Source organism: Lemur catta, chromosome 15 (assembly GCF_020740605.2).
Source record: "Lemur catta isolate mLemCat1 chromosome 15, mLemCat1.pri, whole genome shotgun sequence".
NCBI classification, from domain to species: domain Eukaryota; kingdom Metazoa; phylum Chordata; class Mammalia; order Primates; family Lemuridae; genus Lemur; species Lemur catta.
In genome coordinates, this window is record NC_059142.1 from 30,916,107 (window position 1) to 30,943,367 (window position 27,261).

The 27,261-nt window shown below is 32.6% G+C and overlaps 1 protein-coding gene and 1 pseudogene across 1 annotated transcript in view; both read right to left on the reverse strand.

Moving 5' to 3' along the window:
• The window catches only part of STXBP4 (syntaxin binding protein 4), a 143,064-nt gene that overhangs the window by 90,825 nt on the left and 24,978 nt on the right, over positions 1-27,261 (reverse strand). Inside the window, exons 5-11 of the mRNA XM_045525274.1 lie at positions 26,260-26,366; positions 25,860-26,079; positions 24,784-24,862; positions 18,689-18,783; positions 11,061-11,157; positions 8,210-8,301; positions 1,457-1,546 (exon numbers count right to left, since the gene is read on the reverse strand). Of these exons, the coding sequence (XP_045381230.1) occupies positions 1,457-1,546; positions 8,210-8,301; positions 11,061-11,157; positions 18,689-18,783; positions 24,784-24,862; positions 25,860-26,079; positions 26,260-26,366 (780 nt within the window). The remainder of the gene's footprint in view (positions 1-1,456; positions 1,547-8,209; positions 8,302-11,060; positions 11,158-18,688; positions 18,784-24,783; positions 24,863-25,859; positions 26,080-26,259; positions 26,367-27,261) is intronic.
• On the reverse strand, positions 12,952-13,077 carry LOC123621416 (annotated as a pseudogene).

Below are 27,261 nucleotides of genomic sequence, written 5' to 3' on the forward strand. Positions count from 1 at the left end.
AGAATATGAAGAAACAATTCATGTATTTTTAAAACTAAATTTATATTTTCCATCTAAACTTGTAACTATTATACCAAAAAATGTAGAAAGATAGTGGCTTTATAATTATAAAAACAAATATATAAAATGTTCCTGCAGTCGTGGAATGCTCATATAAATTAGGAAGAAATGTGAATTGGCAAAGCCTTTCGAAAGAAATTTGGTAACATAGCATTTTATGTGCCCATATCCTTTAATAAAGCAATTACATATTCAGATATTTATTCTGTGTATATACTCTGCAATTGGCCAAAAGCATATCTACAAAGCTGTTGAAGGTGGAATTACTTTTAATAATGGAAAACTGGAAATGGCCTAAATATCCATTGACAGGTAACTGGCTAAATAACCATTTGAAATATAGGAGAGCCATTCAGAAGAATCTGGTAGATCTTTATATATTAATCTGAAAGGCTGCTCAAGATATAACTCTAACAAAGGAAAAAAAGGCAATTTGTAAAAAAGTGTGGATGAAGCAATTTATGTATTAATAAAAGTTAAAATAATATATATTCATTTTATTTTTCAAGACTTTATTTTTTTTTAGAGTAGTTTTAGGTTTATAGCAAAATTGAGAGGAAGGTATAGAGATTTCTTGTATTCTCCCTGGCTCCTCAAATACATTTATTTTTAAAAATATGATTGCCTGTGCAGAGCCTCTGAAAAGATAATATATTTCTAACAATGGCTTCCTCTAGAGGTTGGAATTGTAAAAATAAGGTAGCAAGAATTTTTTTTGATGTTAAGATTTTATTTTAATAAAACTTAAATTTAATAAAAATTAAACAGAATTTCACTTATTTAATAAAATAATTAAAAAATATATATCCCTATGGCGAGTTAATGGTAAATCAAGTAGTTATGCTGCTTTTTGTGAGGAGTTGGAAAACATAAGAGCTTTCTACAAAAATTAGGATATAATTTAAATTTAATATTCTATTAAAACCAGAATGAAACCATATAAAGAGAATCATAATATTACAGTATATTTGGAATATGTGTTTTTTCCTCCCTTAAATCATATTGCCTTAATTCCAAATTACATTAGCAAAACATTATGTCCCTTAAGCATGGCACTGCACATGGAAAAAAATGTATTTCCTAATAAACTCAAAAGATCCAAAACTGTCACAGTTTGCTTGTTGGCTCCTTATCTACTTCTGCCCTGGTTGCCAATGTGAGAGAAAAATAGGAGTAAGAAGTAGCCTGGATGAGAAGGCATATTGTGAAATATCAGTAAGTATGTGAACTAAAAATTAATTCTCTAAAGGCCAACTAAAGAAGGAGTCCAATTCTAACTATTTGATAGTAATATTCTTTCACTGAAAATAAAACTGAGCTACAACACTTCAGAATACAACATAGGATTATTTCCTTTATTCTAAAGAAAATATAAGAATGCTAAATTGGAGGTTACCTTAAGTATATTCACTTCTTTCAAGGCATCATTTCTTTCACGCTTAAGCCTTTCTATTTCATCTGCTTCTAAGGAATCACAGGGAAGAAGCTGTCAATATTAAAATATAAAAGATATGCATTAGATGTTAATTATGAGAACTAACATAAACACCCTTTTTGACTAATCTTAGGCTTTTGCATTCTGATAACAAAATTCAGTTTCTTACTTCAGAGTCATTGGATTAGATAAAAGAGAATATTAAAGTAATCTGGGACAATTTCATTCATTTAAGCTTAACTTTACATTGCTGTTACCTACAACAGAATCTAGATGATTAGAAGGTATACTGACTCTGTTCTCACCTGCAAGATTTTTATTTTAACAATATAATTTTCCTTAAAAGTCCAAATTCCAACACAGTTTATAATGTCAAAAGACTTTAGAAGTTGTCAACATAAACTATTTCCTAAAGACATTCATTTCAAGAGCATGGTATCTAAGGCTAACAAAATGCTGTATATTATCAATCAAGAGGGTTTACATGAGCCCAGTAAAGTATATTTATCAATTATGTATCTGGTTTTAACTAAATGAAAAGTAATGCAACAACAGCCAAATGGCTTAAAAATATTCCTGCTCAGAAACTGTGGATTGAAGATAACATTAATAATTCATACACAAGTGAATAACAACAACAAAAAATATCAGAGATGACAATTTCTTTTATGTTTACCATGATCTCTTTGACAGTCAATTACAAGGTAAAAAAAAAATGACAATCTAACCAGAGATAAAATCCAAGTCTAATTATAGCCATCTTCTGTGTGGAAGCTATAAAAAAGCTAAAAAAAATAGTATAGAAATATAATTTACAGTATTAAGTGGAGAAAGCGACTGTTACATGGGCTTAAAACAGAGCCCTTTAGATAGGAGAGGTGACTACAGAGTAGGAAAAGACAATAGGAATAATTAATAATATCAACCATTTATTGGAAACTTATTACGTGCAGATGCATTGCTAAGGACTGTATACATCCAATATTATAGCCTTATAGAAACCCTATCTCCATTTTATAGATGAGGAAATGACCTCAGAGACGTTAGTATTAATAACTTGCCTAAGATTTCACAGCTAATAAATGGCCATTCCAAGATTCCCACAGAGGTGTGACATCATAGTCTGTGATTTTTATTAACTATTCAATACAAATTGTGGCAGAATGGATGAGATACTCAGATTTGCTTTCCAAACCCTAGAATAACAGAAGTAGGAGTCATTTTTGAAGTTTGGGAAGAAACTTTTTTCCCTAAACATTATTGGTTCTCTTTTCCCTGCCACATTAGCTTGGGTATCTATGGCCATTGTCTGTAATTTATATGATCTCATATTCTTTATGTGTGTCTGTTACTCTCACACAAACACTCGTAAGAATTCATTCTACATTGTTTTAGTTTTGAACATATTTTCCAACATAACAGTATTTCCCAAAGTGTGTTTCAAAGGATACTAATCAGTTTTGTATGAAAGCAAAATTGGGTGGTAGTGATTGTGGTAGTGGTATAGGATTTAGAAAAAATTAAACTTCTTTCCTAAATGGCTTAATATGCAAATGAGGACTTGAATTTTTAAAAAGCAAGTATAATTGAATAACTTGTCACATTCCCTCAGTAATTTGACCATACCACACCCCTGACCCCCTTACCCTGCTGCCTTTATTTAATATTTTGGTACTAGCTCATGGAATTAAAGTTTGCAAAGCACAATTTGGGAAACACTGCTACTCGGCATTCATATAAACCTATTCTATTTTCTTTTCCTAAGAAGTGTAATAAACAGGGTTCAAAAGTTTAAATAAAATTTTAGACAACAGAGCTATAACAATTTATTAAGAGAAATTATGGATTGGGATTTTAGGGATGTGATTGTAAGCTTTTGAGCTTAACATCATGGAGATAAATCACACAAAAAAGAATCCACGGTACCATTCTGAGAGGCAAAGCACTAGCCTGAATAGTCATAGAACACACCATGCCTTTAAAACATGTTTTATAATTCTACTGCTATTTTGGACTAAGCAGCAAAAATGTGTAGCCAAAGAATTGGCCATGGATATTACTTGTGAATTCTTTGAAATGCCCCTTTGTGCTCACTGACTTTTTTTTTATGGTTCTATTCAAATATATATCAACTAAGCAAGCAGTAAGTGAAATGAATTATTGCTATTTAACACCGATTCTGGACAGATGGCTATTTTCAACCTTCTACATCCCTTTTCTGTCTCACTCTTACAATATTGTTTGTGATCCTTGGATCCCCTGACTTCTCTGACACCTGGTAAATAACACTGTAAATCATTTACACTCTCCTTTCTACAGTATTCTTCTGGGGACACCAAGAGACACTGTCAGTCACTGGACTGTGTTGACTAGGTCTGACCTCACCTCTCCCTTCACTCTTCTTCCACCATCGTGATTTTAAGTTATTTGACTTGTATCAATTCTGGAGAGCTACTATTCCATTGGCCACATCCCCCAACCTCAATTCATCTTAAACAAAACAAAACAATAACCTCTGTTCCAGTCTACTTTTATTGATTAAGCCTTCCATTAGAGACCAATTCAGTTACCTCCTTTCCTTATAAAATTGTGTGAGACCATCCTATTCACCTAAAAATTTCTGTGTATCCTCTTCTTTTCTCCTTTCATTTCTCCTGCTCATTCCTTTTACTTCTTCAAATCTGGTTTACACATCTTTCCTCCCATCCCCATATTTCTAAAATGATTACTCGTAATTTCACCAATAAAACTGTTATTTGACAAAGTAAATGCCCCCAACCAACTTTCATAACCTCTTTGTTACATATATTGTTGCTCACGCCTTTTTTCCTTGACATTTTCTCTTCTTTAGGTTGTGATATCCTACTACTTCACCTACCCTTCTGAACATTTATGCTGTTTCCAAGGACTTGTTTTCATTTCTACTCCTTAAATGGGGAAGGAGGTGGGAGGTTCTCCAGTTTGCCCTCTCCCTTCCCCTCATTTTCTCTACAAGCTCTGAGTGATCACATTAACTGCTATGCTTCAACTATCATGTTCCAAATTATTCCCAAATTCCTCCCCTGGTGTTCAGTTTCTTATTTCCAATGCCTTTGGTTATTTATATCTGTTAGCATCCTGAATGTACTTTCTCTAAAACATAATCCATCATCTTCTCTACCTTGATAAAAGCTTTCTCCTTATTTCCCTATTTCTATTAATGGTATCTGTTGATGATATACTTCTCGATGTGGTGGTTTTTGGTAAATATCCTATATCTGTCACTCCTCTCCTTTCTGTTCTCTCCACCGTCACTATAGTTTAGTTCTTTATGATCCTATATTTGGATTCTTTCCATAGTCCTCTATCTAGACTATCTACCACCAGTTTCATTCCCTTTCTAGATAATCAACACATGAGATTACTCTTTCTAACACATCACTTTGATCACGTCACTTTTCTCCTTAATAGCTCCTCACTTACTACTGAGTACAGTACAAACTTTTAAATTTAACATTTACCCTTTAAGGCCTAACTTGTGTACCTGCATGTACCCAATTATCTTTTTTTAAAAAGTAGACTACTCTTTGCTTACAGTCACATTCTATTTTTTTCGTGCTAATACTCTTATCACTCCCTGCTTACCTCTTGAGCAGATAAAATCCTATTTATCCTTCAAAATTCACTCAGATGCCACCTCTGTAATAAATCTTTTCTGAATATTCTAAGCTCTATTACTATTATGGCCTTACCACACAATGTACTTTTTGTTATTATAATTATTTGTGTGCATGACTTTTCCTTAAACTATATGGGCTGAGTTTTATTTATCTTAATAACATGTGGTAACAGCAACTAAATAATTCCATATAGACACAGTTGTTCAATATATATTTGGTGTTTTACAGATGAGTCCTCAGGGAAGTGTATTAACTGCTATACATAGTGAAAAATATGATTTATATCATGATCCAGTATAAGTGAAATATTACTTAATCTTATCACATACAATTCACTTTGATATATTCTATTCTATTCTCATTTGTTAAAATGGTTGTTGCAATCTACTAAATTGATTTAACAAGAGCCCAAAGTGTGAAAAGTCTACTGTAGGGAATTCACAGTATTCTCTCTGATTTTAAGATAATCCATTCATGATATCGTACTTGATTAGTCTGGTAAAATCATCATATTATGATAGACTGTAATATGCTATTGCTAAGTTTAGAGTACTGCTAAATGTGGGCTCCAGCCTTGCCTTTTCTGTGTATAACTTTGTGCCAGCAGCAAGTGTAGCACTGCATGAATTTTTTAATATAGCAAGATGATTAGACTCATAGTAAGATAATTATATTTTTGGTTCTAAATGTCATGTTCTTCCAAATCCAAAAGTTCTTTATCAAATAAACAAAAGCAGGACTGATTTATAGCAATTTCTACTTATTACAGAAGATAGTATCTCAAGAAATCTTATGAGTCAGCCAAAACAATGAGCAAAAGAAGCTAGTAACAAAAAAGTACATACTCTATAATTCTATATATTGCAAATGTCAAGATCAGGCAAAAGTAAGTCAAAACATTTGTTCTAATGTAAAACTACAAGTGGCAGATGACTGGAAGTTGGCATGAGGGAACTTTTTGAGTGGTGAGAGACATAAGAGAAATTCATCAAGTTGTATACTTCAGATTTTTGTACTTCATTGTGTTTATGTTATATTTCAGTGAAAATATTTTCTAAAAATAAATTAAGAAAAAGACAAGCCATCTTATTCAGCCAAAAAAAAAAAAAAATGTGAGTAAAAGACATGCATCCCTAACAGAATGATTGTGAGCCTGTTTGTGAAACTTAGATAGTTGAGGGGGTAACCACAGTGGAATTTCCCTACCCTCATAGACTGTCAGCTTCCTCAACTGTAGATCAATTGATATACTTCAGATGAGGCACTATACAACTTTTTAACTCAAAAAAGTTGGGAATTACAATACAAAATAATAAGTTATTTTTGGTGAGCCACTTGACAAGCTGTGATTTTTATAGTGTTTTTCAAACTGGGGTATATTACCCATTAGTGATTTATGAAACCAAATTTTTAAAGAAGTAGAATTGAATATTATTAATAAATAAGAATACAGTACACATAGAAAAGGTAAGTAATGCTTTGAGAGACTTTTGTTTCAGTTACATGTTAGAGTGTGGTGAAAAAAACAAAACAAAAAATGTATTCTTATTGTGGATTCAAGTAAAAAAAGAAAGGAAGGCCAATACTTTATGAGGATATCTACTGTGTGCTGACAAGCAGAATGTAACAAAGAAATTTTATAAATAATATAATGACAATTGCACAACATTGCGATCTGAAGCCACACATAGAAAATTACTGGCATATAGAACATCTTATACAACTGCCATCAGCATTTTGTTTTTGCTATCAAAGTATCACAGATTGAACACATGCTTATCTGCCCTAAAATCGCATTGGTAAGAAGGAAGTAAATTACTAATCTGGAGCATGACTATCTTGTTGCAGCTGCTAAAAAAGCTTTGCATGCTCATACAAAGTACTCTGAATTCCCCACTTCACTGGCATGTTATAAGCCACTGAACCATCTTTGCCTTTCCTTATCAAAAATGGGTATGACAGCTTTGAGAACTGTTTGGCAGTAAAAAACTATGTTCTCTACCATCAACATTAGGTAGATAAATACATAACACCTGAAAAAGCAGAATGAAAACTGCATTCCTACACTTTAGTTCTCATCTAGTAACTGCTACAGAATTAGTTCTGATAAACCAGTACCTCAAATCTGGGAGAACTGGGTACTCTCCTGAAAGTTACAGAACAACCAGGTCTTTGGGTGATTGCAATGGGCAATATGCTTAGCAATAGAAGAGATTGCTTGCTAAATAGAACAAAGTGATCTGAAACATTTAAAAAAGTGATATAGCATTATTTTTTAAGTGAGAGGAGATTTACTTTGTCTAATAAACTAATCATACACTTTTACACTGCATTTATGGAATTATGTAATAATAAATAGTATTCAAACTTCTCGTCAATAAGACCTATCACTTGAAAACAGCAGAGCTCTAAATAGAACCATGAAATAAAAGTGCTACTTTGATTCTTAAACTTGAACTAGAAGAAAAGTTATTAGAAATATGCAAAATAGGCAAAAGAGTGGTTACCCCAATTTTTTAGGGGGAGTGATGGGAGTGTTACTAGTAATTGTTCATAGAAAGGAACCCAGGGGTAGGAGAGCCTCTGGGGTCCTGGTAATGTATTTCTTTAATCCTGGTAATGTGTTTCTTGATTTGAATGCTAATTATAAGAGGATGATTGAGATTGTAAAGTATCATAGGGTATACATTTACCATGAGTGCTTTTCTGTGTGTATATTATGGTGAGATAAAACAGACTGGAATGGACACACACATATAATATCTATCTATCTATCAAGTTATAGTATGTATCCCTCCACATATCAAATTGTCAATACTGGCAAACTTAGGGATGGGATTAGCATGAGAGGCCAGTGAAAGAGGAGGATGGAGGAGATCAAGATGAACTTTTACTTTTGATTTTAAATTAACCTGTATTTTATATATTTACCCAAGAAACATGAATTATGTGCATAATTTAACAAAAAAGTGAAAAAAGCCTACCTATATGACCCATAAAAGTCAAGAATTGTGACTTTGGTACAGTCAAGATAATTTTATAGTGCATACTCTACCTGTGAATCTAGTATGTTGGAAATTTCATGTGCGCCAACATTTACTTCATCCAACTGCAAGCAAAACAAGTTTTTGGCAACCTGGACAAAATCTACAATGGAACACATTTCAGTAAGAACACAGCATTTAACTTCATCTAAATAAATCTGACCTTTTTTTTATATGAAGTTGAAACTATGTGTTATAACTAATGCTTCAAATTTAACTTACATAAATTATCTTAAAATAGTATTGACTGAAGTGACAAGAAAATTTAAGTTCAAATAAGTAAGAGATAAACTAGTTTTAACTTAACTTTGCTAAAATTAATAATTCAATAGACAACAGTAAAGCAAATACATATCACAGACATATATTCATCTCTCTAACTCTTGTATTATGAGCAGAACTTTTTCTGAAACATATGACAATATTATGACTAACAGCTTTTCTAGCTGGAAAAACCTGAGATTTAATAATAATAATAGTAGCAGCTAATGTTTATACAACAGCTTTTGTATGCCAGGCGTGGTAGTTAGCAATTTCATGCTCACAACAATCTTCTGAGGTGGGTCCTCTTATCTTTTTCATTTTACGGATGAATACGTTGAGGCTAAGACAGGTTAACTCTCTTAAACTGCCAAAGGCCATTTGGCAAATAAGTCACAGAGCAGTCCACAACCTTCTTCAGACATGGAGAGTGCCCTATTCATATATGTATCCTCCAATACTGTTCATTTTGGCTATTATATTTTGAACTTCCAAGTATCATTTTAAGTGTTCTCTGACTGTTCCTATTTTATAACATCCTACTTTTATTTCATGAAAGCATTATCTCCACTTATCTTTTTTTTTTATTTGTTTCTTTCTCTGTCACTCAAGCTAGAGTGCAGTGGCCCGATCATAGCTCACTGCAGCCTCGAATTCCTGGGCTCAAGCGATCATTCTGCTTCAGCCTCCCAAGTAGCTAGGACCACATGCGCACACCACATGCCCAGCCCACTTTTTAAAGATATTAATTATAGTTTACATGAAGTTCTCTTCTGCTCTTCATTACTTTTCTTTCTTCTGAGTTCCTTTTTTTGTTTGTTTGTTTGTCTGATAATTTGGGCTCTATATTTTATGTTGAAGGATTTCTTCAAATGTCTGGTGACCCTTGGCTCCTTGCTTTGAGTTCAGATTGAAGAATCAGGCACTAAAAAAGTTGATTGTAAATTTGTCTTGTTAACTGGCAGGTTTCACTACAGGGCAATCAGCCAGCTGACATTTTTGTTTAGCTTCTTCAGAGAGAATCCTATAATCTCCTGCTTATAGTTATACACATGGCTGCAAATTTCCCTGAGCAATCTGGGTGTGCGCTGTGAGTCATGACTCACCACACACTCCCTCAAACTCCCTTGCTGCTGGCAACTATAGGACCAGAATCTCTCTGGTTCAAATTCTCAAGGGAATATACCTCAAGGGAGGTACAAGGAAGTAGTAATTGCTGGACTACTTAAGAAGGAGCAGGAAAAGAGCACATGCTATTCTCCTCATAAAGATTTCTAACGATCCTGTTTTAAATACCCTCCTAAACCCAGCCATCAGAAGTACCTTATGCTCTCAGTTAGAATACTAAGCCTTTTCAGAGTCAAATCACCTTGTTCCCCATTGTGATTTCTCTTTCTTTAGACACTTAGACTTTATCTGCCACTGCTCACTAATTCATTTCCTTTCCTCAACCATTTTCTGTCCTTAGATATTGTGGTTTTAGTTGTATGTGTATGTCTGTTTCTTGTTCCCATTATTTTGGGGTAATTTTCAACAGGAGATGGGACCAAAGCTATCTTTTTTTCATCACTTAAAAAACAAAAGTTGAATTTTCTTTCTTTCTTTCTTTTTTTTTTTCTAGCAATAAAGATGCTTTAAAAATGATACAATGCTGCATCTACTACACAAGGAAAAAATAAATACTTAATGGTGTCAAGGAGACAAAAAACTGTTATATTCGAACATTACTAGTAGAAGAGCAAATAAATGTGTAAAACATCTCTGGATAACAATTTATCAATATATATCAAAAGTCTAAATTGTGGGAATTTATTCTAAGAAAAACAGCTACAATCACAATGATCATAAGTATAGATTTACAATATCAGCTGCTGAGAAACCATTAAAATTTCCAATAGTAGAAAGGCTTAATATTACAGTATGACAACGAAGTGGTACACTATGCTATCTGTAATATGAATACAATTGACCCTTGAACAACATGGGCTTAACTGCATGGGTCCACTTATAGGCATTTTTTTTTTTAACCAAAAGCAGACTGAAAATACAGTATGTACAGGCTGCAAAATTTGCTTATATGGAGTTTCATGTATACGCTCTATATGCCAACTTTTCCTATATGCAGTTTCCATAGGGCTGACTGTGAGATTTGAGAATGCCTAGGTTTAGGTATACTTAGGAGGTACTGAAACCAATTCCCAGGGTATAAACCACTAATCATATAACACCAGCAAAATATTTATATATTATATTGCTAAAAAAAGAATTAGAATTAATTTCACAGTAGTGAAACTAGGATTTCTATATTTTGTAGTTTCTTTTATTATTACTAAAGCAATGTTTATGCATAAATAAAAAAGAATATGATAGAATGATATTTTAGAGCTGAAAGGTTTTAATAAAGTTCTTCTTTTGGCTGACCCAGCTAGGCAAGTAACTCTAGCTAAAATTTTAGAGTACTGATTAAGAAACCTCAGATAGATATGGTTTTACTTCTCATTCTCTCCTTCTAAAGAACAAGCACTTTTAATGAAAATGGGTCACAATAACTCTTTGACCAAGTTTCTGTGATGATACAACATGGTGAACCTGATATTTTACCTCCAAAAGCCACTGTCCCCTCTGAGTCTGTTTGTACTTGCTGTCTCAGGGCTTGGTGTTGTTCCTTTGTAGGCTGAATACCAAGGTAATTTAGAGCCTGGAAGGAAAATGACTCATATGAAGCAAATTTTCAAATCTCCAAAGACAAAAACTTTTCATTACAACTTTATTTTACAACCCAGTGAAAATAATCAATATTAGGAGCAGTGACCAGAATTAGATGCCCAAAGAAAGTCTGTTGACTATTTATGGACTAAGTACCTATAAAAGATTAGCTTCTTGATTCCACTACCACCTCAAATTTTTTTTTCAAGACTAGCATTCTGGGTAATGCCAACTTTATAAGCATAGCTCTAGAATCAAAAATCAAACTATTTCTTAGTTTGTAAGATTTGGCAGAAGAAAGATAGCTAGCAAGAGTATTCTATTAAATAAGATTTGTAAGTAACACTGAAACAGGTATAATATTTGTAAATATCTTGTCTTTGAGAGCAAAACTGAAGTTAATAGGGATTGTATGGATTGGGTTCAATTTCTCTACATTATATTCCTAGAAGAGAAAGTGCTGAGTTATAGGGGCTATACATTGTCAATGTTGTTAGATAATTGTTCTCCAAACTGGTTGTACTAATTTATGCACACCAGTGGTACATAAGGATTCTTATTTTTCTATACTCTTAACAGTGTCTGCTGTTGTCACACTTTAATTTTTGTTAATAGTTTGTACATAAACAGTACTGTTTATTATTTTGAATTCCCCTAATTACAAGTGAGATTAAACATCCTTACATGTTCATTAGCAATGTTTTTGACTCATAAATTATTTAGCAATGTTTTAAATTTTCATAAAATTTTAAGAAGTATCTCTTGTTACTGATTCCTAATTTGGTAGCTGTCTTCCAGTTGTGACAACCAAGAATGTCTCCAGACATTGCCAAATGTCCCCTGAGGAGAAAAACCGCATGCTTGCCCTTGAGAACATTGCTCCAGAGACAAATTTGGTACAAATTTCCAGGTTTTGTCTATGAATATAGTACCTATATATAAATTATACTTTTTTGTAAAAGTCAAATTACACTATATATACTGTTCTATGCTTAAAAATTATCAATATATCACAGACTTTCATTCTGTACGTTTTAGATTATCTATTGCACGGTTTTAAAAATTGTTGTTATTGCACCCTGTCTGGACTGAACATTTTTTAAAGTGTTCTCCTTTTGATAGTCATTTAGATTGTGTACAATTTTTCACTATTAAATACACTGCTACAAAGTACTAGTGCCCTTTCAGGCATATATTGAGCTAAAAGTAGTATTGGTAGGTCTTTTTCTGATTGATTTGTAGGAATTCTTCATATATTTTGGATATTAACACTTTGTATCTTATATGCATTACAAATATTTTCTCCCAGTTTTGGGCTTAAGTTTTCAGTTTTTAATATTCTCTTTCTGTGTAGTTTCCTATGGACAGTTCCCAAGTATATTTTATACCATTACTTCATATTTCTATAAATATATGAAAGAGTTTTAAACAGTCTTTTAAGTTCTGATTTTTACACAAATCATACCTTACTGTACATGTCATTGAGACTTTTCATTTTATTAATAACAGCTTTATTGAGATATAATTCACATACTATAAAATTATGGTTTTAGTGTACAGTTAAATGGTTTTTAGTATATTCACAAAGTTGTACATCAATCAACACAATCTAAGTCCTGAAACTTTTCATCACCCCCCAAAAAAAGCCCATACTCATTAGCAGTCACTTGCTATTTCTTCATCTCCCCAAACACTAATCCATTATTTTCTCTCCATGAATTTGCCTATTGTGGAAATTTCATATTATTATTTTTTTTATTCTTATTGTGGAAAAGAGGTTTTCCTTTTTTCTAAAAATTGCACCAAAATAAAGCAAAACTTTAGCTGATGTGGGCATGTGGTATAGGCATTAGCAGTATTGCCCTCACTATGTGCTCATTGGACAGTAGTGAAACCCCATGTAAAGGATAGTTTAAAAATTTCATATTAATGGAATTATATAATCTGTGGCTTTTTGAGGCTGGCTTCTTTCACTTAGCCTAATGTTTCCAGGTTTATCCATGTTGTAGCATGTGTCAGAACTTCATTTCTTTTATGGTCCAATAATACTCCATTGTATGTAAATACTATATTTTGTTTATCCATTTATTAGATGGACATTTGAGTTGTTTCCACTTTTGGGTATTATGAAGAATGCTGTAATGAACATTTGTGCATAAGTTTTTGTGAGGATATGCTTTCATTTCCTTTGGGTTTATACCTTGGAGTGGAATTGCCTGGTCATATGGTAACTGTAACTTTCGGAGAAATTGCCACATTATTGTCCAAAGTGGGTGCACCATTTTACAATCCCACCAACAATGTATGAAGATTTCAGTTTCTCCAAGTGCTCATCAGCATTTGTTATTATCTTTTTTTTTTATTACAGGCAACCTAGAGAGTATGAAGTAGTATCACATTGTAGTTTCGATTAGCATTTTAATAGTGACTAAAGATTTTGAGCACTTTTTCATGTGTTATTGGCCATTTGGATCTTTCTTTGAAGAAATGTTTATTCATATCCTTTACCTATTTTTAAATTAGGTTGTCTTTTTGTTGTTGCATTGTAAGAGGTCTTTATATATTTTGGATATGAGTCCTCTATCAGATACATGATTTGCAAATATTTTCTCCCTTTGTGGGTTATTTTTTTACCTTCTTGATGGTGTCCTTTGAAGCAGAAAAGTTTTTCAATCTTGATAAAGTACAATTTATCAGAGTTTTTACAGCTTTAGTTCTTATGTTTAGGTCAATGATCCATTTTGAATTCATTTTTGTATGTCATATGAGGTTGGGGTTCACCTTCATTGTTTTACACGTGGATGTTCAGTTTTCCCAGCACCATTTGTTGAAAAGCCTATTCTTTCTCTATTGAATTGCCTTATATCCTTGTTGAAAATGGACTGACCACAAATACATAAGCTTATTTCTGGAATCTTAATTCTATTCCATTCACCCATACTTCTATCTTTATGGCAATATCATACTGTTTGAATTATTACAAATTTATAGTAAATTTCAAATCAGTTAAATGTGAGTCCAACTTTTTTCTTCTTCAAGACTGTTTTGGCAACTCTGGGTCTCTTGTATGTATTTCTATACAAATTTTAAGATCAGCTTATCAATTTCTGAAATATAGCCAGCTGATATTTTGATAAAGACTGCATCAAATCTATGTATCAATTTGGGGAATATTGCCGTCTTAACAATTAAGTTCATGGATTCACAAGCACAAGATGTCTTTCCATTTATTTAGGTTTTCTTTAATTTCTTTCAACAATGTTTAGTAGTTTTCAGTGTATAAGTCTTGCCTTTATTTTATTAAATCTATTTTCAAGTATTTTATTCTTTTAGAGGCTATTGTAATTGTTTTAATTTCATTTTTGGATTCTTCATTTTATTATACAGAAATACAACTGCTTTTTGTATACTGAAATCTTGCTGCATTTGTTTTTAGTTCTAACAGTATTTTAGTAATTTCCTTAAGATTTTATTTTCTGTATGCAAGATCACATCATCTGGGAATAGAGATAGTTTTAATTCTTCCTGTCTAATCTGGGTACCTTTTATTTCTTTTTCTTATCTAATTATCCTGGCTAGAACCTCCAGCTAGTAAAATATAAAATGCATGTGGCAAAGCAGAAATCTTTGCCTGTCCCCGATATTAAGGAGGAAGCATCCAGTTCTTTCATTATTAAGTATGATATTAGCAGTGGGTTCTCATAAATGCCCTTTTATCAGGTTGAGGGGATTCCCTCCTATTGTTAGTTTATTGGGTGTTTTTATTATGAAAAGGTATTAGGTTTTGTCAAATGTTCTGTGTCTATTGAGATTATCATGTGGCTTGGCTCTTTCTTCTATTAATATAGTATTATATTGATTGAATTTCATATATTAAATTTACATTCCTAGAATAAATTCCATTTGGATATAGTACATAATAATCCTTTAGATATGTTGCTGAATTTAGTTTGTTAGTATTTTCTTGTGGATTTTCATATCTATAATTGTAAGAGATGCTGGTCTTTGATTTTTTTCTTGTGAAGTTTTTGCCTGATTTGGGTATCAGGGTAATGCTGGCCTCATAGAATAAGTTGGGAAGTGTTCCTTCTTCCTATATTTTTTGGAAGAGTTTGTGAAGGAGTGCTGTTAGCTTTTTAAAAAACTGTTTGGCAGAATTCACCTGTGAAGCCATCTGGACCTGAGCTATTCTTTGTGTGAAATTTTTTGATCACTAACTCAATCTCTTTACTTGTTATAGGTCTATTCAGTTTTCTATTTCTTCTTGAGTTAATCTTGGTAGTTTGTGTCTTTCTAGAAATTTGTCCATTTCATATAGCTTACCTAATTTGATGGCACACAAAATTGCTTTTATCATTCTATTATAATGTTTTTATATCTGTAAGGGCAGTATTGATATGTATAATTTCTTTTCTTTACCAAATATGACATTGTGAAATTTGTTCAGGTTGATGCATGAGATTCTTGTTCATTTTCCTTACTGTATAATATATCCTGCATGATGTTAAAAATCATGCTAGCATTGATTTATCTATTCTCTTATTGATGGGCATTTAGGCCATTTCCTATCATTCATTCTTTTAAATAATGCTGCAATAATATTCTTGTATCTATTGGTTGGGATGGGCTGGTTATGCTGCTGTTTCCCCAAACCTAGTCTTAGCTACCTAGAAAAGACAAAGGTTCATTTTCTCCTTGCTAATGTTACATGTCCAATGTTAGTTAGCTGGGTTCTCTTTCTCTATATTTCTCATTCAGGGCCCCTGATTGGGATAGCCTCCATCATCGGGAGTTTGGCTGCTAAAACAGAGAGGAAAGAAATATGATGAACTGCACACTGGCTCTTAAGGAGTTGGGAAAGTACAATTTTACCACTGGCAGGGAAGGAAGAAACCTGATATAGCTGAAAAGCTCCAATTATTACTGCATTGTGCATGTCTCTTTATGTAGTGGCACTAGGATTTTCACTAGGGTATATGCCTAGAAGTAGACTTGCTGAGTTAAAAGATGCGAGCATGTTCAGTTTTGCCAAATTGCTCTCCAAAGTATAGTCTTATGAGTATCAGATGAGAGTTCCCAGGTGTTTCTTTATATCCTTGGGAACAGTGCTATTATAAGACTTTTAAATATTTGTCCACTTAATGAGTAGGCAATTGTATTTCACTGTTGCTTTATTTTAATTTTCCTGGAGGACATCTTTTCACAGAGTTAACTGCCATTTGGGTTTTGACTTTTGTAAATGGCCCATTCATTTGCACCGACCACCTTTCTTTGGGGTTCTCTGTATTTTCCTTGAGTCAGTGGGAGCAATTTAACTCTCTAGCCCTTTTTTTGAAGAGGGAAGCCAGATCGTTCAGGATCTTGTATTTCTCTATAGAGGATATCAGTTCCAGAATCCATCTGAAAAGGGCCTAAGACCATGTTAAATTTGAGCCCCAATATCTGAGTCTGAGTCCTTCCTTGGACCACATAATGTCAGCACTAACTTCCAGTGTTCACACTTACATTTCTGTTGTGTGAGATTTCTTTCCCTCCTCTCCTTTCCCTTTTTTCTTTCCTTTTTTCCTCTCAAGCTTGACTATGTATTTAAAAAACTGCCTTGTTTTATTTTATTCATTGTTTACATATACAAATTGAGCATCCCTAATCTGAAAATCTGAAATGCTCCAAAATCCAAAACTTTTTGAGCACTGACATGATGCCACAGATTGTCCACATGGGTGGCTAAGATAGTGACACCTTTGTTTCTGATGATACAATGTACTACAAACTTTGTTTCATGCACAAAAGTCTGCCAGGTAAAGTGGTCAGCTAGATTTTCTCCTTATCTAGAGGGATGGTATTAAATCTTGAATTTTCAAAAATGTATATTAAATCAACATCATTTAAAGCACAGTAATTGTTTTTTATATATGTAATAGATATGTTTTTAAATCTCAAATACTTTATTTTTGAAAGTGTTAATATTAACTAATTGTAGACCATGTCATTAGCCAGAACTTACATGTTGCCATAAATAAAAAGAGAGCACAGGTTAGCAAAAGATACTCAGGATTTAGAAAATATAAAGGAGACATCTCAAGTATCTAATTATTTAGAAAGTTTTATTGAGCACAAATCAGGTGTTTAAACAACGGTAGGTACTACAGGGTCTATGGTGAAGACACAGTTTCATTGATAAAACAAGATACAAAGATTATAGGGTGTTACCAAGTGATGGTAAGTGCTACTGATGTACAAAAGAAAGTAATATTGGCCTGAACTACAGTAGTTTGCAAAGTCTGGCTAAAGGAGACAGAACTGAATGACGGGACTCAGAACATGCTGCCTCAAAATATGGCACGTTGGCATTTGAGAAGATAGCAGAAGCAAGAAGGTCTCTCTTACTTTCTCTCATCCTTTCTCCCCTGGAGTGGGCTGTAAAACTTAGCTTTCTTTCCCCTAAATGTAGGTGTTTTCTCCCCTTATTCCAGAGGGGTCCTCCCTATACCCAGAGGAAAGGAAATGTCTTCATCTCTGAAGACACAGAGATGCCAAGAAGAATCTGAACACACAGGCCTTGCTATGTTCCCCTCAGTTTATTACCATCAGATCATACCCTTTGTCTTCTAGTCATATTTCTATACAAGTGTTCATAAAAACAGTTTTCCCTGTTTCTTTGGGTCTTCATTTCTGAAGGCTCCCATGTCATATAAAACTTAAATAAATTTGCATGTTTTTCTCTTGTTATAGGTGTTTCAGCCATGAACCTAGTAATGGGTGAGAAAAATCTTTTCTCTCCTACACAAGTCAGAATTTGAACAATGGGTAAGATTCAAATTGGCAATGAGAATGGTAGTATAATAGGGCCAAGCAAAGGTATGGATACGGGAATAAATAGGTCCATTTTACATTGAAAAAAATATAGCACATTTTTCCTGTCAGATCCCTAGTAACTTGATAGGAAAAGTTTTCAAGTGCTTTTCTACCTTTAATTTTTCTTTTTTAATCATCTTAAGTTTCTTTTACAAATAGAAAGTCTCAATGTTTCATTCTCCCCAAGACTATATTTTGGTGCCTTAGCATATTGCTACTATCTTTTTATATGTAAGGGGCATATTACTATTTTGTTATTTAGGATTTAGTTTCCCTTTACTTAAGTTGAAAAGTGAAGTATTACTTCATTGTACTCATTGCTATTATCTAGGAAGCCTAATATACTTTGTTATAATTTATTCCACATTTCCTTTGATTCTAGATTGGAAAACATCATATTTGTCTTATTCCCAGAGAAGAGGAAATTGATTGATTTGAATGTCAATTTAGCTACAAAAGGTTTTATTTCTATTTTGTACTAGTGAACTGTAAGAACTGCCAAGCTCAAACATGAATTAAATAATTTGGATCCAAACTGCCATTCATTTAATTGCAAATAAGTAACTTCAAGAAACTAATGGCTCCTGTACTTTATTCTTTCAAAGAATGAGAATACTTACTTCCTGCTGTTGCCTTATGGAAGAAAAATGAAAATTTAAAGGGTTTACCATTTCTAGTTTCTCTGTCTTAAGACGAACAGAGGGATTTAGGGAAATCTTCTTTCCTTGTAGTCCATAATTATCAGTCCAGGCAGGAGCAACATCTAAGAGACAACAGGGTGCACATTAATTGGGAACTTAATTGGAATAGAAATTTTCATTTGACAGGATATATTCTGGGTTCCTGCTGTTCAAAAATAATTCTGGATAATCAGTTGGCAGCTTTTACTTTTGTTTTCATGATTATTTTTTCTTTAAATCTAAAATTTATTCTATAAACCAGCTTCACTTGAATCCTAACATATGAAAAGAGTAGCCAGTTATGTATGCATTGTGAAGTCCCACAGAAATATTAACTTAAAAGACAACCATACATCCCACCACTACTGCCATTACCACATCCCACCACTACCATCAGCACAATGCCCTTACAAAGATAAAAAATCCTTTTTTTTCAAAAAAAGTAAAATCATATTAGATATTCAAAAAGAGCATGATATTTCTTTGACTTGCAAAAGTGGTCTTGTGATATGAATTCTGGAAATATTCTGGAAAAACCCATAAATGCAAATCATTTCAAGTTTGTAGATAAAGTATGATATAGACTCTGAACTTTGAGCTAAAAATCCTGTTTCTTATTTTACAGACAGGTTACATTTAAGTAAATTAAATGAACTTTCCCTTTATCCTTGTTGCATGAATACGAAACCAGCTGCTACAAAGGACTAGAACTTGAAAAATTATTTGCTTTAATATGCCAAAGTGAGTAAAACAAATTCTTGTAATTCATGTTGATCCTTACTATCTAAAATTTTACTATTCTAAATACACTTTTAAATGGTATTTTACTAGTTCTACATAGAAATAAGAGGAAGGAGAAAAAACTTTTTAAAATGTCACATCTTTATGCAGTGTTTTAATTTTTTTTTTCATTTCTCAGAGCATCTGTCTCTAAGTACAAAATCATTTGCATTCTCTTAAGAACATAAGAAGCGCATATGAAAATAAATAGTCTTCCTCTAAACCTTTAACACATCCTTAACATTCTATGTAAAATCTTTAATATAGCTTATAGGTGTCAAGATCATAAAAAGAAAATGGTGACTGACTCTTAGCTTCAAATGGAATTAAACCTTGAGAATGAATGATTTTAGTATAATGGAATTTTTACAATTCTGATAAAAGCAAGTAACTCTCCTTCGTTGTCACGATACCTAATTGTTGGCTCTGGGATAAAAAAATTCTCTCTCTCTCTCTCTCTCTCTCTATATATATATAGTGTTACTTCTAACCAGACAGTATACTATTTATTATAATACTTTACAAATATAATAAGCTCATTAATCTTCACAATAACCACAATGACATAGGTGTTATTATTACCATCTCAAAGATGAAAAGACCAAGGCCAGAAAAGGTAAAGTAATTAGTCCAAGGTCACATAGCTCTACATGACAATGTTAGGATTCTAATCTCTTGTGACTTCAGAAACCAATGTTCTTAAATGTATCAACATCTTTCATCATGTTTGCTCATTTGTAAAGTGGGAGAATAAAACAGATTAGCTCATCGAGGTTGTAAAGATAAAATCAATAAAATCATCAAAAACTGTGGAAACTATAAAGTATTGTTAATACTAACACAAAGACACTGTATTAACAGGTTTTTTTTCAAAGACCCTTTTTTCGAAGTAATATTAATACAAGATTTAATGTAAAATTATACTAACCCCATTTAACAACATGCAATCAGGGCTTAACAAAATCTTGTTTTCTTCCAGTCAATTTTCCCCTAAACCTTTACTTCTGAGTTAAAACCTTAAGAAGGTCTGTGCATAAATCTAGCATGCTTTGCTAATTCAGCGTAGCTTCACCTCAAAAGCCCCTCATAGACAGTTTTCCTCATTTGTCAATGACATTTCTCTATTATGGCCTTAGCTCTTTATTTGCTCCTCTCTGGGGGAGTGAGACTTTCCAAGGTATGGCTTATTATTCTCTTGGATTGTCTGTTCCTGTTCCTCTTTGTACAAGAAGAAAGAGAAGTTTTATAAGGGAAGGATCAATACCATTTGATTAACACCACAAACCTTGAATAGATATTTTTCCCCATCACTACTTTGTTTCAGTTTCAAAAGACTTGATAGGGAGGAATTAAGGTTTGTGCCTTAATTAAAGTAATGATGGTACTTCTTTTTTTTTTTAAATTTTATTTCAGGATATTATGAGGGTACAAACATTTTGGTAACATTTTATGTCTTTGCCTCACCCAAGTGAGGATTAGAGGCATGCCCTTCCCCTCTACAATGCTCACCGCATCCATCAGTTATGAGTTTACCCCCCTCCCAACCCCCTAATCCCTGGAGAATATTACTACCATGTGAGCACCATAGTGTTGTTGATCAGTTAGTGCGAATTTAATGGCGAGTACATGTGGAGGCTATTCCTCCGATCTTGTGATACCTCACTGCGGTAATGGGCTCAAACTCAATCCAGGAATATATGAGGTGCGAGATCACTGTCGTTTTTTACAATTGAGTAATATTCCATTGTTTACATATACCAAATTTTAATAATCCACTCATGAATTGATGGGCACTTGGGTTGTTTCCACATCCTTGCAATAGTGAATTGTGCTGCCATAAACATTCGGGTACAGATGTTTTTATTATAGAATGTCTTTTGCTCTTTTGGGTAGATGCCTAATAGTGCTATTACTGGATTGAATGGTATTTCTCACCTCTCACAAAAATCAATTTAAGATGGATAGCAGACTTAAACCTAAGGCATGAAACCTTAAGAATTCTAGAAGAAGATGTTGGGAAAACCCTTTCAGACATCGGCTTAGGCCAAGAATTTTTGAAGAAGACCCCCAAAGCAATCACCACAGCAACAAAAATAAATAAATGGGATCTGATCAAATTAAAAAGCTTTTGCACAGCCAAAGAAACTATCATTAGAGTGAATAGACAGCCTACAGAATGGGAGAAAATATTTGCTCTCTACACATCCAATAAAGGGCTGATAACAAAAATCTATCTAGAACTTAAAAAAATCAACAAGAAAAAATCAAACCCCATCAATAAATGGGCAAAGGCAATGAACAGAAACTTTTCAAAAGAAGACAGAACAATGGCCAGCAAACATATAAAAAAATGCACAACATCTCTAATCATTAGAGAAATGCAAATCAAAACCACAATGAGATATCACCTAACCCCAGTGAGATTGGCCTCTATCAAAAAAATCCTAAAACAACAAATGCTGGCGAGGATGTGGAGAGACGGGAACACTCTTACACTGCTGGTGGGACTGCATATTAGTGCAACCTCTGTGGAAAAGAATTTGGAGATACTTCAAAGAGCTAAAAATGACAGTATTTCTTTACGCAATAATTCTTTATTGATATTCTTAGGAATGTCTTTAGTATACTTTTAGGTCACTTGAAAGCTCCTGTGTTATTCAAATCATGGCAATAGTAAACAACTCTGGATTTTGTAATAAGAAATTTCTGTAATAGAACAGTCTGTGAAAACATTTAAGTATTATGTAGATTTAAAAAATTCTAGTGATTTTATACTTTGAAATGATTTTGAGGTGAGAACAGAGGTAGAATTACCTTATTAGTTTTGTTGAGGTTAACATTAAAATTTATTTCTATTTTTTGAATAAATACCAACTGAGTCTAGAAGTGATAATGTTCTAATTTGGAACAATCTATAATTAAGTACTTATCACAGGCAAATCACAATGTATATAAGTTATCGAGACATAATTTAGAAGTGATTTTGCCTTTTTTTCCACCCCCCAGAAGTATGTTGCCTACTACATTTATGTAAAAGAAAAAAGAACCGAGTTAACAGTATTTCTACCCTAGAAAAATGGTCCATTTTAATTGCATTTTAATATTTACTTTACATACAACTTACTTAAATATATTTTCCATTAAACTATTTTTCTGTTACAAAATCTAGCATCATTTCTTATAGCCACTGGTGTGAATTTACCTCAGTTTATTTGTTATTACAAGATCTCTTTGCTCAATTCAGACCTTTCTCTTGGGGTTACCTGACATCTAGCTTGGCCTTAGTTTTGTGCTTTTGCTTGTGATGCTTCCTTAACTTGAGATGACCTTCTGCCTCCCCCACTTCCTTCAAGATTTGGATGGATGTCTGAGTTTTGCCAAGAAATTTTTCTTAATTAATTTCTGCATATTGTGACAGATCCCTTACTATGTACTTGTTTTGGGGGTGGAGAGGAGGATACAAAATTGAATCAAGAGTAGGGAGCTTTTACTTCTCTTAAAAACATGCCTTGGACTATTATCTGAGCTATACTCTATAGGTTCTGTAAAAGTGACAACAAAAAAATTTACTGAAGCATATACTATGAACCAATTACAATGCTAAATGCTTGACATGCATGATCTCATTTAATCCTCAAAACAACCCAATTAGGCAATTATTTCAAGGTTACAAAGCTAATAAGCTGGAAGCATGGATTTGAACATTGAAGCCTGCATTCAGAGCCTGGTGGTAACACCATTGTGTCTTCCCTATATCATACTCATACCACTCACTACTACTTTCCTTAGTCTATTTTGTTCATGTCTTCACATTATTTGTATAAATATGTTATTCATCCACAAGACAGTATGCTTTTCAGAGTACCAAAGCCACCCACATCCTGCTTTAATTAACACAGAATACTGCAAATAGTAGTTACTTCACAAAATAAACACATATATATACATCTACAAATACACATATTTTTAAATATTTTCTAATTTGAATAATAAAGATTTTTAACCACATTTTATTTAACAATATACTATTACATATCATAGTAAATATCCTAATTCCTTCATAATTCCTACTATATTATGTTTTCTACACATAAAACATATTCACAAATGATTATTGAATAAATAAATGGCTATAGGAGGCACTGAGTGTTTGATTACTTTAAAAATTAAAAACATATTGTATAAATGTTACATAATAATTAATACAATCAAGGAATAAAGGACCTTGACTTTTGTTATCTAGCAACTTTGATTCCTATCTCCTTATAACTGCTTCATTCACCTATCTTTTTTTTTTCACATGGGTTCTCAGTTTAAATTGAAGACAGTATATCAAGGGACTGGAAATTAATTATGTAAAGGGAAGAATGCTAATAAAGTTTTAAATCTCATTAAGTAAAAAGGCATATAACTTATGGCTAAAGATTACTACTAACTCACTGGTAAATAAATGCCCCACAGCAGAGTAAACTACTATGGAATCTAGTATAAATTCCTATAAATTTCAGTAGCTATTTAAATTAACTCTTCTTTATTTTTCAATTCTTATGTAAATAATGCTATTAAAAATTAAAATACACAGGTAACAATTTGCACTATAATTTAGCCATATGTAATTAGCTTTTCATTTAAGTATACTTTTTTGATTATTGTGTTTAACTTCTGGAGACAATTTCAGGGGAGAAATATTTTTTCTTGATATTTGAGACAATAAGCACATTATAGCCTGATAGAAAAATCAGTTTTGTTTATGGGTAGCGCAGACAATTAATGCTTTATTGTTTTAAAAAGTCAATAAATCATTTTATGGTAATTAAGAATCAATAACAATGAATTCACAATATTGATGTCCTCTCTAATTTATATCCACATGATTTCTTCTAAAAAAACCAAAGCATATTTCTTTTCTTAAGCTATGCTCCCTTTCATAATGTGTTTTCTAGAGGTGCACTTAATATACCTCATCACTATTTCACTATAAGGACAAGGTAACCTAATCTTAATTTATAGGAGACTTTTCATTATTTGATTTTAAAAATTCATTACTTATTATAGCTTCATAAACAATGTTAGATAATGAATCTTTTAAAATTTCAATTCTTTGGTCAGCAAAATTTCCAATAAATGTCATAATTTAACAGGGACCATTGGATAATACATTAATTTTGCTCTTTTATTCATTAAAGGAAAAAAGATATAATGCACCCTTCTTTAAAGTCTATTAAGTTACATCATGCACTCCTCACTGAGAAAGAGTAATTGAAAAAAAAATAACAGGAAAGAGGAATTAAATGTGCATTTACCTGTATTAGACATATCCGTAGTGCTGTTGTCTGAAGAAGTAATTGGAGTCTGTTCTGTTTTGTTGTATCCAGTTTTTATCTGTGAAAGAAAATGAAGAACATGCAATGTCATTTTCTAAAGTAGGTCAAAGACCAGACTGGAAGCTCATGTTAACATGAAACGAATGGTTAAAGAGATTAAAAGAATATTCCAAAAAATATGAAACTCTAAAATTTTTATACATTCATCTCCAAAAAAAGCAATTCAGAATTAAAGGTAACAATGTCCATGGATAACAAAACACAAGGCCATGTACCTTGTCTTTTAAAAGCTATTTAATTCCAAATGACAAAGTAGAAGAGGCTGACAGAAAATCTTATACTCTGCCTCTGATCAGCATGTACCTGAAATTGAAGTTACCTTTGACGAATTTTAGTCTACTGACTGAAAGCCTATCTGTGTTTCCTATTTTATAACAACATATATTTAAAGAATATATGTTCTGTCTTGTAACTGTGATTTGTTAGGACATTGTAGCAATTAATAATTTATTATATTAATTTTGACATAGAAATTTTCCATTTTGTATGATTTGAACAGGATGAACTATATTCTAGCATGCACATGTGAGGGAGCAATAGCCACCTTGTGTGGATGATTAGGATTAGCCTCACTGTGCAAAAAAGAAGCTAAGGAATTAAAAGGAAGATTGCCTGATTAAAGTCAGGCAGAAAACAAAAATGATAATTACCAGTCCATATTAGAGACTGACATGAAATATGACATTCTTAACATAGTTTTGAGTGATAGCTATGAATATTTTTGTGGTACCATTTTGTCATGCTGATATTCTCTGATTATGCTTCCAGACACAAGGCACACTGACTTTAAAAAAATTATGTTTATTGACAACACAGCAAAATCTTTTTTTTTTTCATAAAAATCTTAAGTAGGAAAAAAGAAAAAATCTTTTCAGGAAATACTTCTAATTTGTTCACAAACAATATTGCTGAAGTTACAATTCTATATGTAATTAACAAACATTAAAAAATAAGGGATTTATGGACTACATATATAAACAGAAATTTAAGATTACCTGACTTATCTTATAAGAAGGTAAAATGGTGTCATTAATTTTGGGAGTGGATGAGGTCTTTGGAATTAGTATTTCAGGGGGAGAAGAAAGAAGACTAAATGTTGAGGCTTGAGGTCCATATTCTCCTGAAGCTTCTAAAAGGGATGTACACGATAGCTTTTCCGGGTAATTGCTGTCACATTTTTGTCTTATGAATGCTATCTCCCAAGTAGATTCTGACCTAGTATTAAAAAGAAATCACTTTATGGATATGCTATGAATATGGTACAATTGAATTCTAAGACAATATTTCCAATAATATTAAAAAATATTTTCTATAAAGTACTGAAGACATCTTAAATTACTATTTTTAAAGAGTCATGCTAAATGACTCATTCTATCTTATGGATAGGATAGTTACCTCAACTTGGCTCTGGTAATTATCCTTTTCGCTTCTTCAAATGATACACCAATCATAGATTCCTTGTTTACTGAGACAAGTTGATCTCCTGGCTTCAAACGACCATCCTAACAAAAACAGTAACATTTATAAAGAAACCAATGAGGTACTTTCTAAAATAATTGGTTGATGCAACTAAAGCAATGAAAAGCTTTTGTGAAGAATGTCTTAAAGAAAAAGTAACAAATCTTACAGAACCTCAATAGCAAAATGTTTTGATCAAGGCCTGGTTTTGGAATGTACATGAGTAAAACTGAATGGTTTATGTACTGCATGAATAAACATGCAGGCTAAGGAATCCTGAATATATTAGAACAATATAGGCCAGTACACCAGGAAAAGAGACTTGTTTTAAAAGCTCAGCACCATGGAACCAATAAAGCTCTGACTCTGTGATAAAGGAGAACAAATAATCCTGGGATATTTTGGAACACAATACTCATTCACTTTAGTTTCTAAGCATTCCTGCACCTTTCTTCCCAACAAATTGTTCAATGTGGATTTATCACACATCTAGATTTTTAAAAATGTAGTCAAGGATCTTAATTATATTGATCCTATCCATATTTCAGCTCACGATCTAACATCTTTTTTCCTAGATCTGCTATAGCTCCTGTGACTAAAGTCTATTTGGCTGTGCATATAGTGTTAGCCAAGTCCTGCTAATAACGACCAATTCTAACTTCCTGGCATTGTTTTTGCTAAGCCCTAGCTCTACTCATAACTAGCCTAACTGAATAAGACAGACCATATCAGTTATAAGATTTAATGTAGTTGTTAAGCAAGTTTCTCAGTTTTTATTTATCTTCTCTTAATTCAAACTTGAAAAGAAGAACGAGCTTTCTTCTTTTGCAGTTCCTAAGATACATCTCTATGGCAGAAAACATTATTTCTATTAACTATAGAAAAAGCTTATATGGTTAAAAGGTATATTTTCACCTTGATGGTAGTTAAGGAACTCTC